Source organism: Gekko japonicus, unplaced genomic scaffold, assembly GCF_001447785.1.
Source record: "Gekko japonicus isolate JY-2015 unplaced genomic scaffold, Gekko_japonicus_V1.1 scaffold1787, whole genome shotgun sequence".
NCBI lineage: Eukaryota > Metazoa > Chordata > Lepidosauria > Squamata > Gekkonidae > Gekko > Gekko japonicus.
The window spans coordinates 1-18,867 of record NW_015174893.1 but is presented as its reverse complement, the minus strand read 5'-3'; the positions used below and the strand labels follow the sequence as shown (position 1 = coordinate 18,867).

The window sequence follows — 18,867 nt, the reverse complement described above, 5'->3', positions numbered from 1 at the left end:
AGGTCCACCAGTGGGGCCAGGGCACTAGGAGCCCTCCCACTGTTGACCCCCCCCAAGCACCAAGATGACAGAGCATCACTTGCCCCAGAGTCCCTATCTATACCTTGTGGCTAATAGCCACTGATGGACCTCTGCTCCATATGCTTATCTAATTCCCTTTTGAAGCCGTCCATGCTGACATAATTGTGGCTGACATAATTCCTCTCTCCTCTCTTTTATCCTCACGACAACTCTATGAGGTAGGTCAGGCTGAGAGCATATGAGTGGCCCAAGGTCACCTAGCAAGCTTCCATGGCAGAGTGGGGATTCAGAACTGGTTTTCCTAGTATGACACTCTAACCACAAGAGAAGCCAATGTTGGATCAGGCCAATGGCCCATCCAGTCCAACATTCTGTGTCACACAGTGGCCAAAAATACCAGCTGCCATCAGGAGGTCCAGCAGTGGGGCCAGGACTCTAGAAGCCCCTCCCACTGTTGCCCCCTCAAGCACCAAGAAGACAGAGCATCAATTACCCCAGGCCGAGCATCCCTATTTATATCTTGTGGCTAATAGCCACTGATGGGCCTCTGCACCATTAAATCTCTGTCGAAGCGACATGATATTTTTCTCCTGGCCAGTTGGCATTTTTCGTTCCCACTGTTAAATGATCACAGGTCACAAAGTTGTGTGATTGTGGGGGGGGGGGGGGGGGCGCCTGGATGATACCCTGCAGAGTTGCCAACGGTGAGAAATAGACAGTGTTTTGACTGATGCTCTGGTTTGATATAAGGCCAGGTTTGTATGCCAAACCAAAGAATCTCTGTGTTTTAAGCCGTCTGCAAGGCTTTGTACATCAAATCAAAGAATCCCTAGTTTCAAGCAGTCGGCGGTCTATGGGAGGGTTTGATGCTCAGACTCAAAAAGGCTGCGTGAAATATCCCTCCTGGCTTACCCAGAGCCCTCAGGCCATGCCCTCAGCCGCTCTCTGTTTCCTGGCACGGGAATCGGCTCTCCTGCATCCTCCGGGGCAAGAGCCGAGATGAAAGTATTACCTAATTGGCCGGCGTGCACCGAGTTCGAAGGAAACTGGGATGGGTGACTGGCTCGTTCTGCAGCTCTGAGGTGCTCAGTCACCTCCCTCAGTCAACCCAAAGGAATCCTTGCCGGGAGAGACCGAGCGTGCTTGAGCGATCAAAACAGCAGAGCCTCTCCAGACGAGCTCAGTGCCTCTGGCAGACGGCAGGCAGCCTGCGTGGGATCTGGCTGCAATCTCTCCCCATCTCTCCACCGAGATCCACCTGACGGTCATGACCCACACAAGGGCTTCTCGCTTCCTACTGCTGCTGTGTATCATTTCAGGTACGGCCTCTTCTCCTGGGAATATTCGTGTTTTTCTTTCTTTCAGGATTTGACAATTTCCTTCTACAGGAATTATCCAAGCGGTTGATATTCAGCCGTGCTTGGCCAGTGGACAGAGAGTCCCCTGCCCACAAGGAGATTCCAGTCTCAAACTTGGATTGCTGAAATAGATTCTTAAAGGCGCAACTGGATTTCTTTTTCAGATACCATCTAAGTGTTATCATGTGCACGAATGATGTCCCGCCACACGTTTTTGTTAATCTTTAAGGTGCTACTGGACTCTTTTCTACAGACAGACTAACAGAGCTACCCGTCCTGACGGATTTCTTTGTTTTTTTAAGCCATCTTTTTATTTCTTAGTTCGCTACAAAGAGATGTGTACGTTGTCGTTCAGATCTGTATTGGAAATATACTTTTTCGGCCTGATGGACTACACTGTGGAAAAGGCGGATAGAAAAAGAACACCTAGAATGTCCAAATATTCATAGAGGGAGGGAAGAGGAGAACGGGATGAGGGAGGGAGGGAATGAACGGGAGCAAATGCAGATACCTTTTCTTAAGCTTAGCTGTAGCTTGAGGGATGACAGGTTGAGAATTTACACTCAAGGCTGAGTTTTGAGAAGGGATAGGAAGGAAATGATGCTCCCAATACACTTTTGGAGAGGGTGTTCCAGGCATAAGAGGAAACAGGAGAAGGATCTGAACTTTCCCCCTCTTTCATTTTCATGGGTGGCAGCGGTTGTTTATTCATTTTTAAAAATACAGCATAAATTGACAGGAATGGATCATCACAAGGAAAATGAAAGGGTTGGATCCCACAGATCTTTGCACCAAGGGGAAAGCGCCACCACCAACAGAATGGATTCCACAAGCCATTTTTCTGCAAACAAGATACATTTTGTTTTCTTTCTCTTTCTCTCTCTCTCTTTTTTGCTGTCAAGTCACAGTTGTCTTATGGCCACCCCCTAGGGTTTTCAAGGCAAGAGACGTTCAGAGGTGGTTTGTCCTTGCCTGCCTCTGCATAGCGACCCTGGACTTCCTCGGTGGTCTCCCATCCAAATACTAACCAGGGCCGACCCTGCTTAGCTTCTGAGATCTGATGAGATCAGGCTCGCCTGGGCCACCCAGTCGGGGGGAACAGAGTATATAGACACTTAAATGGTACTGAACAATAAGTACAGAAATCTGGACTCGCTTCAGTCTAGATGCTGCTGTGGTGTACAGGAATTCATCAAAGGCCACTGGCATCATCGGAAGTTTCCCCCGAGTCTTCCTGCCCTTTCTCTGTCTGCATGGATTCCGTCAACTTGGCAGCTGCCACCCTTTGCTGCTGTCCCATAGAGGGCACTTCTGCAGACTGGAAACCAGAGATTACCAAAGGTCCGGGCCCAGATCAGGTGGTGCAGTGCCCACTTGTTCCCTTATGCCTGGTGGGAGTGCACTTTTCCTAACCATCTGTGCGCCTGGCCCTCCCCTGAACCTCCACCTTTCTCCCCAGTTCTTAACAGAATGTCAGAACCCACAGCCAACAACGTAGTACACGCTTATCAGGAAAGGTAATACTTTATTGAAGGGCTATAGATGCACTAACATAGGCACTGTTAAGAATGGCGGCTGCCCCTGGGGCATAATAGGATATAGGGTATTCGTATGCACCCCCCACTGCCCTGGCCAATTAGGCACATTCCCGTGTGCGGGAGAAAGAGCTCCGGCCGTTTAGCGCTGAAGCTGGGAACCAAACTCTCTCCCACGGCTCCCGAGAAACCCAGACATCAACATCACCACCTGCAGAACTTACAGATAAGTGTTACAGCAGCAAAGCAGCACAGAAGGAATGCACTGGCAATTCGAATACAACTAACCTCCCCACCCCCATGGCAGCATAGCTGACACAACAGCCCTGTTCCTTCACAACCGCCTTGTGAGAGGCTAGTTTAAGAGAAAAATCACTGGCCTGAGTTTACCTAACCAGGGTCCTGGCTGAAGGAGTAATTTGAACCCAGGGCTTCCCAACCCTGGCTTTGTATCTGTAGCTGTCAGTTTAATGTGTGCCTCCTTTCCTTAAAATCTCTTACCTTAGAAGAGAAACTTTAAAAAAACACACACATGGAAGGGGAAAAGTCAAGGAAGTGGGTGGAAGCATTTTTAAAAAAAACATGGAAGCGGAAAAGTCAAGGAAGTGGGTGGAAGCATCTCTAAAAGATCCAGCTTTCCACTTCCACTCCTCAAACCGATCTGATTTGCTGCAGAGAATCTGACTGGGGCTCTATCACACTCGGGGCTGTCTTTTGGAACAGGTTTCTCGACTTGGTGTGTGTGTGTGTGTGGAGAGTCCAGGCACACAGAGGAGCGCTCCTTTGTGGGTTCAGTACCTCTTGCAGGACGGAAAGAGGGGTTGGGATTTATCAGGGGCAGGAACCAGAAAATCAGGATTGTTCCCAGTAAACAAGGCCAGTTGGAGTGTCTGCTGTACCCTAATTTTAATTGTTAGATAGAGCTGGGAAACAGGTTGCTGATTCCTAATGAATTATCGTAGCCCTTGATTACACTAGGTAGCAATTTCAGTCCAGGGCAGGTTCAGGCAGTAACGACGCAAGGATCTGGGTTGCCACAAAACTACTTATCAAGTGGAAAAATCGGAGGACGGGAAGCCGCCTTCCCCGACGTTTAGATCGCAAGCAGTTCGGGCTGGCAAAGAGGAGCAGAAAGGGACCCTCACTTTGAGCCTTCTCATGCGATATTTACAGTTCTCCACGGTATACGTCGTTTTCTTTTCAGTGATGAATGGGCAGGGAGGGTTTACAGGACGGCAGGAAAGAAGCCCTATGGGGGCTCCCAGGGAGGCTTAGTAAGGGCAGCATGCCAGACTGAATGCCCCCTGGCAGCTTTCTATCAGCTCTGTCCCTACTGCAGCAAAGCAGAGTTGCTACCCTTCACTCATTCATAACTGAAAAGAAAATGGTACAAAAACTGGTCACTCCATAATTTGGTCATCAGAGGTCCACGATTCCAAATCCCATTAAAAAAAAAAAGTCAGTGGCTCCCTACATTGTTCATACGCTGAAAACTTAACCAATACAAGATCATATCCCTGAAAAACATTGAGGTGTATACTTAATCTGATTTAACCTGTAGGAAACCCTAACAACGCCTCCTCACTCCTGCATGTTGACCAGTTCCCCTCACTTCGGGTTGCAAAACCATCTGGATGTGCAACGGAGTAACCTCTTCTGATGCATTCCGTGATTATTTCTGTTTTGACTGCATATATTAAGACTGTTTTCCATACGGCTGTTGTTTCTCTTTTGCTAGAACTGCATCTGCAGAAGTCATTCCCCCCCCCCCTGCAGTCCACGATCAATTATCTAATTCTGGAAACAAGAAACAGAGCTAGTGTGGTGTGTATTGGTGGCAGTGCTGAACTGGGGTCTAGGAGCCCTGGGTTCAAGCCCCCACCCTTGCCAGGAAAGACCGCTGGGTGACATCAGGCCAGTCATTTCCTCTCAGCCTGACCCGCCTCGTTGGGTTGTTGTGTGAGGACAAAACCAGGAAAGGAGAAACCTTTAGGATGCTCTGAGCTCCTCAAAAGAAGGGAGGGACATAAATGCTCTGGAAATATAAATTGTTTACTTCAGAAGTACAATGATTTGCTTTTAAAGTTGCTTGTGACTCAATGAAGCTGGAGAGCGCCTTTTTTCAAAACTGTGCTAGGCCGACTCAGCATTATTTATTGAAGCATTTCAATCCTACCTTTCCTTGGAAGTATACAATTTGTATCAGAGGTCCCTAATGTGGTGCCCATGGGAGCCGTGGCAACCCCCAATGCCTTTCTGGACACCTGCCAAGTGTTTTTAGGTAGTGAGCGGGGCTGGGAGGGACTTTTGCCCAGCAAGACTTACCCCACTTTTAGCAGAGGGTTCCCAGATCTGTCCTGGAGTCTTCATTGCACACACCATGATAACATCACCAGAAGTGACATCATGTTGGGCACGTCGCTGTGTCAGCACTCTACCATTTTGCCCAAAACTCCATGGTAACCATAGAGTTTCAGCCAAAATGCTAGAGTGTCGACGTGCCAGGCTGTGTTGGATGATAGGAAATCTTGGGTAAGAAGATTTCCAGGTACTAAGGACCAGAAGAGCACAATTGGTGGAGGCGGACAAAAGGGGGAGACAGTCCTTCACATATGTGGGTCCCTAGTTGTGGAAGATTTTAATGGTTGTAACCAGCACCTTCAGATATGTGGGTCCCCAGCTGTGAAGAACGTTAAAGGTTGTAACCAGCACCTTTGGATATGTGGGTCCCCAGTTGTGCAGGATTTTAAAGGTGGTAACCAGCACATTCGGATATGTGGCTCCCCAGTTGTGAAAGGCTTTCAATGTCATAAATCAGCACCTTGAACTGAACTCAGAAACAAACTGGCAGCCAATGTAGTTGTTCTAAAATTGACAAGATGCATTCCTGTCAATCAGCCCCAGACAGTAACTGAACTCCCGCATTTTAAACCAGTTGTCATTTGAGGGCTGTCTTCTAGGATAGCCCCACATACAGCATGTTGCAGTAGTCCAGCAGTGAGGTTACTAAAGCATGGTTAGGTCTAGCTGAGTCTTAGAAACAAGAAAGTGAGCTGATACAGTGCAGGTGACAGGAAGATATATATATATACCAACCTGCTTTTCAAAGAGGAAATCTGGGCCTGTAAACACCCCTCAACTTGTAACTTGCTCTGCAAAAACTAGCTCTATCCCTTCCAAAATAAAGCTAGTCTGTCCCTTCCAGGACATCAGCATTCCTGAATCCTAGCCAATATTAACCTCCTCCTATCTTGTCTATAACTTGGACTATAAGGAAGGCCGAGCACCGAAGAATAGATTCTTTTGAACTATGGTGCTGGAGAAGACTCTTGAGAGTCCCTTGGACTGCAAGGAGATCAAATCAGTCAATCCTAAAAGAAATCAACCCTGACTGTTCCCTGGAAGGCCAGAGACTGAAGATGAAGCTCAAATACTTTGGCCACCCAATGAGAAGGGAGCACTCACTGGAGAAGACCCAGTGAGTGCTGGGAAAGATTGAAGGTCAAAGAAGACGGGGACGGCAAAGGATGAGATGGTTGGACAGTGTCATTGACGCAACGAACATGAAGTTGAGCCAACTTCAGAGGACAGCAGAAGACAGGAGGGCCTGGTGTGATCTGGTCCATGGGGTCGCGAAGAGTCGGACTCGACTGTGCGACTGAACAACAACAACATCTTGTCCAGATTCAACTCCGAGCACTGGTTCAGAACTGAAATGGCCACGTCTGAGGACTTAAGAGAATGAAATGCAGAGTTGGGTGTCATCCACATATCGACGACACCCTCCACCAAAGCTCCATAGCATTATGCCTTACTGAGGTCCCTGCCCCTCTCTGGGCTTGACTCCCAAATCTCCAGGAATTTCCCAACCTGTAGTTGGCAACCCTAGCCCTGACCTAGATGCCCCAGGCTAGCCCAATCTCATCAGATCTTGGAAGCTAAGCAGGGTCAGCCCGGGTCAGTATTTGGATGGGAAGCAAGCCCAGGAAGTCCAGGGTGGCTATGCAGAGGCAGGCCGTGGCAAACCACCTCTGAATGTCTCTTGCCTTGAAAATTCCACAAGCTCACCATGAATCGGCTGCAACTTGATGCCCCCCCCCAAAGAGCTGAGAACCATAGAGTTGGGGCAAGCACGTCACATGTAATCCTCCTGCTACGTTAGTTTACCATTTTATGTGAACTCGTCAAAGGGCATATATGTAGTGCTTTGGTATATGCAATAGGAAACCCAGATTTCTTTGTGGGTACACATTTGCGTGTACGTAAGAACATATGGTGGCTCAAGTGGTAAAGACGCTGAACTGCAGGCTGTGGAAGGTCAGTAGTTCAGCAGTTCGAGACCCGGGTGCCGCAAGACGGAGTGAGCTCCCGTCTCTAGTTCCAGCTCCTACCAACCTAGCAGTTCGAAAGCAAGAAATTGCAAGTAGATAAATAGGTACCACTTCGGTGGGAAGGTAACAGCGTTCCGTGCGCCTTGGTGTTTAGTCATGCCGGGCACATGACCACGGGAACGTCTTCGGACAGCGCTGGCTCTTCGGCTTTGAAACGGAGATGAGCACCGCAACCCTAGAGTCGGATTCGACTGGTTTTCGAGCAAGGGAACCTTTACCTTTACCTTAAGAACATAAGGGAAGCCATGTTGGATCAGGGCAATGGTCCATTCAGTCCAACACTCTGTGTCACACAGTGGCCAAAACCCAGGTGCCACCAGGAGGTCCACCAGAGGGGCCAGAACTCCAGAAGCCCTCCCAATGTTGCCCCCCAAGCTCCAAGAATACAGAGCGACAATGCTGGAAAATGTGGGTGTTGCCCGGTTGAATCTAGATGATGACTACATGTATTGTGGCCCTCTTCTCATATAGGAAGTTGGAGCACTGAAATGTTAAGGATTGAAAAGGACCCTAAGGCCTTATTTTGCCTCTGTGGAGTGCAAAACCAAGCGAGCGAAGTCTACTTAGAAACAAAGCTTGGCTACCAGATCTCTGGGCCCTTATGCTAGGGATACCGTATTCTGAAAAGCAAAAAAGAGGGCATCTTTCCCGACTGACTACTTCAAACAAGTGATCACTGTGACAAATCTCATTTCAAAGACCCCTCCTATTGAAGATGTGATCATTGCTACTAACTAGGAACATTCCTAACCTTCCAACCCAACAAGGGGACATTTTCTTCAGTTTCTTAAAAAGAGCCCAAAAGAGGACGGACATAAAAAAAAGAGGACATGTCCTCTAAAAAGAGGACATCTGGTAAGTCCTTGTGCACAAGATTTATCTGATTTATCTGCAAGAGTACGGTTGCCAGGCTCCAGGTGGGGCCTGGGGATCTCCCACTTTCACAACTGATCTCCAGCTGACAGGGATCAGCTCCCCTGGAGAAAATGGCTGCCTTGAAGGGTGGGCTCTATGGCATTGTACCCTGCGGAGGCCCCTCCCCTCCCCAATTCCCGTCATCTCCCGGATCCACCCCCAAAGTCTCCAGGGATTTCCCCACCCAGACCTGGCAACCCTATGCAAGAGCCAAAATGGCCCAAAACTGGGATAGAATAATATAGTTTGGAATAACCCGCCGTCCAATGGAGTGTCAGGACCAAATAGCTGTCCCACAAGGAGACCCAAGAACAGATGGGTCGTCTCAGTTGAGGAATCCATGGCCCTCAGGCTGCCAGACCTGAGCCAGGCTGTGAACGATGAGATGTTTTGGAGGACATCAATTCTTGGTTCCCTTGCTCAAAAGCCAGTCGAGTAATGGCACGTCACATGCACCACAGTAGATCTCTTCAGGCAAAAGTCATCTTTTGTCTCTGGAAAGCTCTCAAAGCATTTCAGATCAACGCAACAGGATATATCCGTCGTGGATCTGATAGGATTTGGAGGCCAAAGGGAACACATCCCCAAGGATGGCATTATGATCGTGGAAGAAGTCAATATGGCAAAAAGGACATTGATGTGGTATATGATCACAACTGCCAGAATGACTTATGTGCAATGTTGGAAACAAGATAAGGTTCCTGAAGTTGGGGACTGGATCAAGAAACTCCTTTGTATGGTTGAAATGGACAAAATGACAAGGAAACTTAACAATTTGGAAGCAGAAGACTTTTTTGCAGACTGGAAAGACTTTAAAGATTATTTGGAAAAGTATTGGGATGTAAGGGACAATTTACTTTGCTTTGATAATTATTGATCGTTAAAGGATACTAAGAAAATAGATTAAGATAAATGGACAGAAAATGGAAGGATAAGTTACCTAGAGATTTGTGTAAAAAAGGGAGGGAAGAAGAACATCTAAGAAACGAAGCAGGAGGTTGGAGCACTGTGGGAAGCCGAACGGGGGGGTGGGGAAGGGAGGAGGGTAGGCAGGGCCGACCCCAGGCTTTTTTGCACACTAGGCGAGGCTACCTTCTGGTGCCCCCCCCCTGCACCCACCAATTTTCAAACATAAATGCATTTAGGAAGAATGAAAAACACAAAATTTGAAATTGCTATTATTTTAAATCGTGAGAACAAGTAATACAATCTCTGATTTTCTCTCTCAAACAGAAAAACCACAAAGCATGCTGCAGGGCAGGGGAGAGAAAGAGGCGCTCCAGGCTGGGGGTGGGTGGGCAGTGGTGGCAGGGGCCTCGCTGCACCCCTGGGAGATCGGGCACCCAGAAAGGTAGTAGGGAGGGTGGTCAGGGGGTGGGTCCAGCATGCTGCGGGCCGGGGGAGAGAAAAAGGCAGCGGCAGGGGTCAGTGCGACGCAGGGCTTTTGGCAAGGGTGGGGGGAGGACCGCAGTTTGGCGCCCTCATGATCGGCCTGCCCTAGGCGAATGCCTAGTTTGCCTAGTGGGTGGGCCGGCCCTGTGTACAGAAGATATTAGGTTTATACCCCACCCTTCACTCAGAGTCTCAGAGCAGCTTACAATCTCCTTCCCCTCCCCCTCCCAACCAGACACCTTGTGAGGTAGGTGGGGCTGAGAGAGCTCTTGAGAGAACAGCTCTAAGAGAACTGTGGCTTGCCCAAGGTCAACCAGCAGCTGCATGTGGAGGCGTGCAGAATCAAACCCAGTTCTCCAGATTAGAGTCCACGCTCTTAACCACTACACCAAACAGGCACCACAGCTTTGGAATCCCCTCCATTCTTCTGTTGCCAAAGCTGATAATTTATAGGCCCCAGGTGGGTTTGCCAACCTCCAGGTGGGGACTGGAGATCTCCCGTGATTCCAATTGATCTCCAGGCAACAGAGATCAGTTCTGGAGAACATGGCCACTTTGGGAGGTGGTCTCTAAGGCATTATACCCCACTGAGGCCCCTCCCCTCCCCAAACCCCACCTTCCTCAGGCTCCACTCCCAAAATCTCCAGGTATTTCCCAACCCGGAGCTAGCAAACCCAGCCCCAGGAGAAGAGACTTTTCTTCTCCCCAGGCGTAGGCTACCTTTTGTGCAGGGCCGGTTCTTTAGCGGAACCACCTGAGTAGCTGCTAGGGCTGGCAAACTGAGACCGCTCCAGGGTTCAGCAAGGGGTGGCTTGGCTCACTCCCAGGGACTGGTACCCCCTCTGGGGCACAAAAGGGCTTTGCTTGGACCCATCCAGAAGCAGCGCGAGCCCAGGAGGGGGAACGGATACAAAGCAGGACCCCGCTTTTGTGTCCTCCTCCTCCTCCACAATGGTGGTATTCTCCTCCCCGCTTTTTAATTCCACAACAGCTTCCGGGTTCTGTCTTTTTTGTGTTATTTCTTTAGCATCCTTCTGTCCCGCCTCTCACGATATCTGCTTGATCTTTCTGCTGTAACCGTTCAGGGTGTTCCTTACATGACCTGGTTGCATGACTCCTGATCTCAACGCTGTGGGTTCTCCTAATATTTTTATTGGGGGTGGCTACTGATTTTGTCCTGCTAGTTTTTGTTTTAATGAGTATGGTTTATGTTTTTGTCCTGCTAGTTTTTGTTTTTTTTGTTTTAATGAGTATGGTTTATGTTTCACCGTCACTGATCTTGGGGCACCTAGAGAACGTAAGGAGAGCCCTCCTGGATCAGACGGGTGGTGGCCTCTCTAGGTCCGCATGCTGTCTCACGCAGCTCTTAAGAACTTAATATTATTCATTGCCAGCGGTTCCCATGAGGTTGATGTCAGGTGAGAACCGGGATTTGGGGCCTTCAGATCATCCGAAACAAAGGACTGGTTCTGATTTGCACATCACGAAGTCCAACATGGAGGATACATGGCCGCCACGAGGCCTTTGGGCCAGGCGTGGAATGTGACCTCTCTGCTGGGAACTCCAGGCACACGTGGGTCTGATTCAGATCGGGACCATGGGGCTCTAGAAGGCCCCCTCCCCCCAATTTTCCAACTTGGAGCAGTCCCAGGAAGATGCTATTTGCCGCACTGGGGAATACTTGTATGAAGTTCTTATTACATGTTAAGTGTTCCCAGTGTAGTAAAGAGCAGCTCCCTGGACCATTGCAAGTTGGGAAAACAATACGGAGAGAGAAGGCTTACATGTCCTCTCCCTGTGTGCTGGGGTCATCAATATTCCCTCTAAGCTGAGTTAGTGTGAGCTAGCCCACAGTTTTTTAGCCTCCGGCTCACTCATTTTTGTCTTAGCTCAGGAAGGAGGGCTCCAGAGCAAACTAATTTCTGCAGCAGCCAAATCTCTCGCTCACAACTTCAATGCCAGTCGCTCACAAAGTAGAATTTTTGCTCACAAGACTCCACAGCTTAGAGGGAACATCACAATCCTGGCGACGCCTGCTGGGCGCACCTAGGCTTGAAGTTCCCGGCACACTCCTAGAACACACCTGTTGATGGCCCACGTTTGCCACGCGGACAGCATCACCACGAGATCCAACCCTTTGAGTAGCAAGGACTTTTCTAAAAGTTTCTAAATAAGTAAGTTAATAACGCAGAAATCTAGTAAATTTTTGGATAGTTGCAGGGTAATGTTCTAAATAGCTAAATAGGGACGCTCACTTGGAGTTTTGGCAAAAGGCCAGATTAAAGGTTTTGGCAAACGACAAATCATAGTGAAGTTCTTCATGCTAAAAGCTGGTTCAAAAAATCTTACAACGACAGATTGTTGTATTTTAATATTTGAATGTTTTTATTTTTTGTACTTTTTATGTGCGTGTGCACCTGGAAGTCATGGCGACCTCTGGTGAGTGACCCCTGCTGGGGGCCTGGAGGATATTCAGAGAGGTGGCTGAATAAAGCCTGCCCCCACCTCCCGCCTCTGGTATTCCAAGGAGGTCTCCCATCCAAGTCCTTGCCAGAGTTAACCCTGCTTAGCTTCCAAGATCTGACGAGATGGGGCTTGCCTGGGCTATCTGGCTCAGGGCTATATTTAACATTTTTTAAAAGATGCAAGTGTATTAAAAGATACATCGAAACACAGACCTGGAAGGGACTTCCGGAGTCATCTAATCCAACTGCTGCACATCTCGGTAATTCACAACTATCTTTCCCCCATTCTAATGGGATTCATTGATGATTAAGGAACGAGGCTCACAGTCTAACAAAACTGGTGGTGGGAAGTACTCCCGAGGTGCAGCCAACTGACGGTGCCCCTGGATGGTTTTCCAAGGCAAGAGACATTCAGAGGCGGTTTGCCCTTGCCTGCCTCTGCATAGCAACCCTGGACCTCCTTGGAGGACTCCCATCCCAATAGTAACCAGGGCTGACCCTGCTTAGACTTCCGAGATCTGCCAAGCTTGGGCCAGCCTGGGCCATCCACGTCAAGGCAAGAGAGGTTCCGAGGTGGTTTGCCATTGCCTGCCTCTGCGTAGCAACCCTGGACTTCCTTGGTGGTTTCCCATCCAAATACTCACCAGGACCAGGGCTCTTTTTGGGCAGGAACGCACAGGAACGGAGTTCCGGCTGGCTCCCAAGTTGGCCACGCCCAGCAGGAACTCATTAGCATAACAGGCCACACCCAACAGCAGAAACTCATTAGGATTGGCTACATTAGGGTTGTGTGGCCTAACATGCAAAGGAGTTCCTGCTACAAAAAAGGCCCTGGGTTTTGACAACAAAGAAGGTAAACAGAATAAGAAGCAAAAGGTGGGTGTGGCTGGATGACCACGCGTCTGGTAACATGGGAGTGTGGCCTAATATGTTCATGTGCTGTGTTGTTCGGGGTGTGGCCTAATATGCTAATGAGTTCATGCTGCTGGTTGTGGCCTATTATGCTAATGGGTTCCTGCTGGGCTTTTTCTACAAAAAAAGTCCGGACCAGGACTGATCCTGCTTAGCTTCCAAGCTCTACCAAACCTAGGCTAGCCTTGGCCATCCAGGTCAGGGCATGAGGAAACTACTGTTCTTTTTTCTCAGCTCCTGATATATTCTTGCTGTTCAAGGCCCATTTTGGGCTGAAAGTCCTGGAAAGAAAGGATTTTTCAGTGGCTTCTTTAACAGCACAATCCTATTCACAGTTACTCCAGTCTACAGGCATTGAAGCCAGTGGGGTTTAAATTGCAGGAGCTCAGCATTGTGCAGTACATCCCTTACTTTATTACGGGGTACTGATTAATTCGATGGCACGTCTGACAGGATTCGCTCCATCACCCAAACAGAGATCTGGGAATTGTTTACCGACGGTTATTTTTATTTGTTTGGAACGACTTCACGGAGGCAGGCAACACCCAAACAAGATTAGCATTTATTGCGAAACCCGGAATCGTTTTGCATAATGTCGGCATCGCTATTTGAGTCAGGATGTCCACGAGGGGGGGGGAAATATATTATTTTGAACGGACATAATGAAGTTAGCAAATTACTGGTCTGCTCAGTCCCGTATTAGCAGTTGGAAAGGAATGAAAGATGCTAATTGGCAGCTGGAATTAATTACGGTGAATGTTGAGAGCAGCGACGCGGAGACCAGCGAGGCAGATATGTCCACGCTTGCCTGGATTTGCTGATTCACTGCATTTATAGGGCTTGTTCTATATTTATTTTGCTGGCTATCGACGCCGATTGATACATCTTTTTCTACAGTCAAAAATGCCAGGGCAGAAATGTTTCTGCTAAATCAATGTGAAAGGGGAAACACTTTCCCCCCCCAAAGACATGCTGGAACCAGCAAATAAAGGAAGAAAATCCCACATAAAGCAGAGGTCATTCAGCACCACGAATCCACGGATAATCTCCTATTGCGTGAAAACGAACGCTATTGTCCAGTCTTTCCTGGTGGCAGTAGAAAGTGTCATGAAGCTGCAGGGTTTTCAAGGCAAGAGGATGAGCGGAAGTGCTTTGCCGTTGCCTGCTTCTGCATCGTGGGTGTTTGTGAAAGGTGGGGAGTGGCTGTAGCTCAGTGGTAGTGCATCCGCCTGGCATGCAGAAGGCCCCAGGTTCAATCCCTGGCATCTCCAGTTAAAAGGACCAGACAGTACCTGATGTGAAAGACCTCTGTCTGGAACCCTGGAGGGCCACTTCCAGTCTGAGTCGATAATACTGACCTTGATGGACCAAGAAACTGAGTCTGTATAAGGCAGCTTCATGTGAAAAGGTACACCACTTTTGTTGAAATGATTTAGAGGAATAGATGATGGTACCTTCTGCTCTTGTAGTCCAATCATTTCAGCACACAAAAGAAGCCATGTTCTGATTACTATGTTCTGATTACTGGTAAATTCTCTCTGAGAAGTGTGAGATCCAGAAAAGAAAAAGGGTAAAATGAATCGGAAAGCTTGCAGGCTGGGATCACCCCTCTGCATATCACACCTAATCCAAATAGCTCTGAGACTCCAAGTGAAGGGCGGGGTATAAATCCAATCTCTTCTTCTTCTTCTCAGCGGTAGAACATCTGCTTTGCATGCAGAAGGTCTCCAGTTAGGGTTGCCGGGTCCCTGCTGGATAGTGGCAGGGGATGGGGGGTAGGATAGCCAGATCCAGGCTGGGAAACGTCCGGATTTTGGGGGAGCATGTGGACCTCGGTGGGGCACAGTGCCATAGATTCCACCCTCCAAAGCAGCCCATTTTCTCCAGGGGAACTGATCTCTGTAGTCTGGAGATGAGCTGTGATTCCAGAGGATCCCCAGTTCCCACCTAGAGGCCAGCATCCTAGTCTCAGGTTCCGTCAGGGCCGGCCCCAGCTTATTTTGCACCCTAGGCGAAAATTCCTTCTGGCGCTCCCCCCCCCCCCCACCAATTTTCAAAAATAAATGCATTTTAGGAAGAATGAAAAACACAAATAATCAAGAAACTTCCAGAGTACGGGGCCGGGTTCAGTTTGGCGCCCCTAAGGGCCGTCCCGCTCTAGGCGATCGCCTAGTTCGCCTAGTGAGTGAGCCGGCCCTGGGTTCAGTCCCCACCATCTCCAGTTGGAAGGACCAGGCAGGAGGTGATGGGACAGAGACCTCTCTGCCTGAGACCCTGGAGAGCGGCTGTCAGTCTGAGAAGACAATACTGCCTTTGATGGACCAAAGGTCTGATTCAGTATAAGGCAGCTTCATGTGTTCATGTGATGTGACCATATACTGCTCAACACTGGGACTGTGCATGGCTAAAGCAAAGATTACACACCCCTTAGCCACGATGCTGTTGTTGTTGTTGTTCAGTCGCACAGTCGAGTCCGACTCTTTGCAACCCCAATGGACCACATCACGCCAGGCCCCCTCCTCTCTTCCGCTGTCTCAAATGGGCACATGATTCTCCCCCTGCATTCAATTCCATCTTTACTGATTTTAAGACTACTGTGCATTCTCTTCCCCTCCCTGCTTTATAAGGTTCCCCCTGGCTACCTGTGGGAGATGGGGGAGCCGGTTTACTAGATCCAAGTTGGGAAACTCCTGGAGATTTGGGGGTGGAGCCTGGGGTTGGACAGGGACCTTAGTGGGGTCCAGCCATTTTCTCCAGGGGAACTGATCTTTGTAGTCTGGAAATGAGCTGTAATTCTGGGGGTTCCCCAGGTCCCACCTGGAGGCCGGCAACCCTAGACCCATGTGTTCCAAAAGCGTGCATGTTTTTTGTGATGATCCCTTTCAGACAGTCCAAAACCAGTTGGCCCTTTGCATGAATTAAAAACACGTGCATGGCACGGCCTCTCCACTGGGTTGCCAGCCTCCAGATGGGACCTGGAGGTCTCCTGGACTTACAACTGATCTCTAGACTACAGAGATCGGTTCCCTTGAAGGAAATGACAGCTCTGAGGGTCGGGTTGCCTGATCTGGTGTGGAAAATACCTGGAGATGTTGGGGGTGGATCCGGGAGAGGGTGGGTTTGGGGGAGGGGAGGGTCCACAGCATGGAACAATGCCAGACAGTCCACCTTTCAAAGCAGTCCTTTTCTCCAGGGGAGCCGATCTCTGTCAGCTGTGGACCAGTTGTAAAAGCGGGAGATCTCCAGGCCCCACCTGGAGGCTCGCAACCCTACTGGAGGCTGGATTCCTTTGCATGACATCCCCGCTGGACTCCCTCTCCTCTCCAAACTCCGCCTTCCCCAGGCTCTGCCTCCCAATTCTCCGGGGATTTTTCCAAGCTGGAGTTGGCGACTGTACGCCACAAACCTTGTCTTTCCAAAGGGGAGGGATTATTAACTCGGTGTGGGGGGGTGCCTCTTTGCAGAGAGGACGAGCCCCAGTCTCTCCCGGTCTTCCCTTGCATAAATTCTGGCTGAAGTATGGGTGGTTCCCCCCTCCCAAACTGCACGGGAAGGCTTAGAAAACTACAATTCCCATGAACTCCAACGATCCAGCCAGTTCTGCTCATGCGCCCGCCAAGGGCGACCAGCTTATCGCCGCTAACGAAGCAGATGGAAATGTATTCTAAGCGCCTCTCGTTTTAAACTGCGAACAAATCATTAAAAGCTCGTTAGCAAATGAGACTTGCCAGCCGGGTGTGTTTGGATGGCCGCTCACGTGTTCGGCGTCGATCACAGCTATGCAAATAAAATCAGATAAAAGGAAATGCTTCTTCATTCAACCGGGTAAATGAAACTGTGGAATTCACTGCCAGGGGACGTAGGGACGGCCGCGAGCATTGATGGCTTTGAGGAGGAATAAGATTCATGGAGGAAGCGTCCATCAGTGGCTACTAGCAGTGACGCCTAGAGGGAACCTCCATAGACAGAGGCAGCAAACCGCAGTGCGGGGAGGCAGCATGGGACCAAATGGCTCTTGGACTCTCTGCCATGTTTGTTGGCCCTCTGGGGCAATGACTTAGCCGTGGTGTGATGCATCGGGTTGCCAGCACGGCATTGGCAACCAGCGAGAAATTGCAGGAGGTGGGGGATCTACATGATCGCTGTTATGCCAATGCCATGACATCAGTTCCTGCACAAACCAGAAGTGACATCAGCCCTGATCTGGATAGCCCAGGCAAGCCTGATCTTGTCAGTTCTCGGAAGCTAAGCAGGGCCGACCCTGGCAAGTACTTGGATGGGAGACCTCCAAGGAATACCAGGGCCGGGATGCAGAGGCAGGTAATATCAAGCCACCTCTGAACCAATGCACTGTGGAGTCTTGTGAGCAAAAATTCTACTTTGTGAGCTACTGGCATTAAAGTTGTGAGTGAGCGATTCGGCTACTGCATACATTAGTTTGCTTTGGAGCCATCCTTCCTGAGCTAAGACAAAAAATGTGCGAGCCAGAGGCTAAAAAACTTTGAGCTAGCTCACACTAACTCAGCTTAGAGGGAACACTGCTCTGAACGTCCCTTGCGTTCAAGCCCCACTAGGGGTCCCCAGACATCAGCTTGAATTGATGGCAACCCCCCCTTCAAAACGGAAGTGACATCATCACATCAGTGTGACACTCTAGGAGTCATCCCAACCTCTGGGTGACTCCGAGAGCATTGTGTCAATGCGATGATGTCACTTCTGGTTTGCACCGGAAGTTACATCATGGCATTGGCAGAATGCTGAATACCCCCCCCTTCCTCTTGCTGCTCTGTCAAGCCATGGCAGGGAACAGGGTAGGGTTGCCAATTTCCAGGTGTTGGCTGGAGATCTCCTGCTATTACGACTGCTCTCCAGACAATAGAGATAAATCCCTCTGGAGAAAATTGGTGCTTTGGAAGGCGGACTCTGTAGCATTATAACTCATTGAAGTCCCTCCCTTCCCCCAAGCCCTACCCTCCTCAGGCTCCACCCCCCAAATCTCCAGGCAGTGTTCCCTCTAAGCTGAGTTAGTGTGAGCTAGCTCACAGTTTTTTAGCCTCCAGCTCACACATTTTTGTCTTCGCTCAGGAAGGAGGGCTCCAGAACAAGCTAATTTATGCAGCAGCCAAATCGCTCCCTCACGACTTTAATGCCCAGTCGCTCACAAACTAGAATTTTTGCTCACAAGACTCCACAGCTTAGAGGGAACATTGTCTCCAGGTATTTCCCAACCTGGACCTGGCAACCCTACCACTGGCAGGGGGTGGGGGCAGGAGGTCTCCCGGTTGCCTTAGTGATACAGGATGCTGGACCGGATGGACCACTGCTCTTATCCGGCAGGGCTCTTCTTAGGTTCTTAATCCAGGGGTGGAAACGGATTGGGCAAAGATGTTATCCCACTGGGAGTGTCAATAATAACTGCTAAATGCATCGCAGTTGGGGGGACTTCTTTCCCTCGGAGAAGCCGGCTTTTTGATTGTATGCGGATCCCGTTTTAGCTTTCAGTACTGCCGTGAGGATCACTGATGATGGACAGAAGATCATCTACCTGCCCAAGGGGGAGTCCGTCAAACTGGGGTGCCCCTTTTCAACAGACCCAGAAGACAACACCCCCGACAGCGCTTGGGATATCCAGTGGAGGCAGGTGAAGCCCGGACAGTACCCTCAGGCCAACCCGGTGAGTCTGGGAGTTCCAGCTTTGGTTACAGGCGGGTGACTCCTGGGGCCGTTTGCTCCCATGTCAAGATGGTTGGGTAGTTCAAGACACCACATTCAAGGCCAGGGGTCTTGTAGAATTGTAGCCAGTTTGGTGTAGTGGTTAGGAGCGCGGACTCTAATCTGGGAGGGTGTAGTGATGGCCATAGACAGGTTTAAAAGGGGA

The 18,867-nt window shown here is 49.5% G+C and overlaps 1 protein-coding gene across 1 annotated transcript; it reads left to right on the top strand.

Moving 5' to 3' along the window:
* Positions 1-1,191: 1,191 nt before the first annotated feature.
* LOC107121932 (V-set and immunoglobulin domain-containing protein 8-like) lies at positions 1,192-18,663 on the top strand (the record flags this gene model as incomplete). Its single annotated transcript, XM_015424948.1, has 2 exons — positions 1,192-1,340; positions 18,485-18,663. Coding segments are annotated over exons 1-2 (231 nt in total), but the record flags the coding sequence as incomplete, so codon positions are not given.
* Between the last annotated feature and the right edge of the window lie 204 nt (positions 18,664-18,867).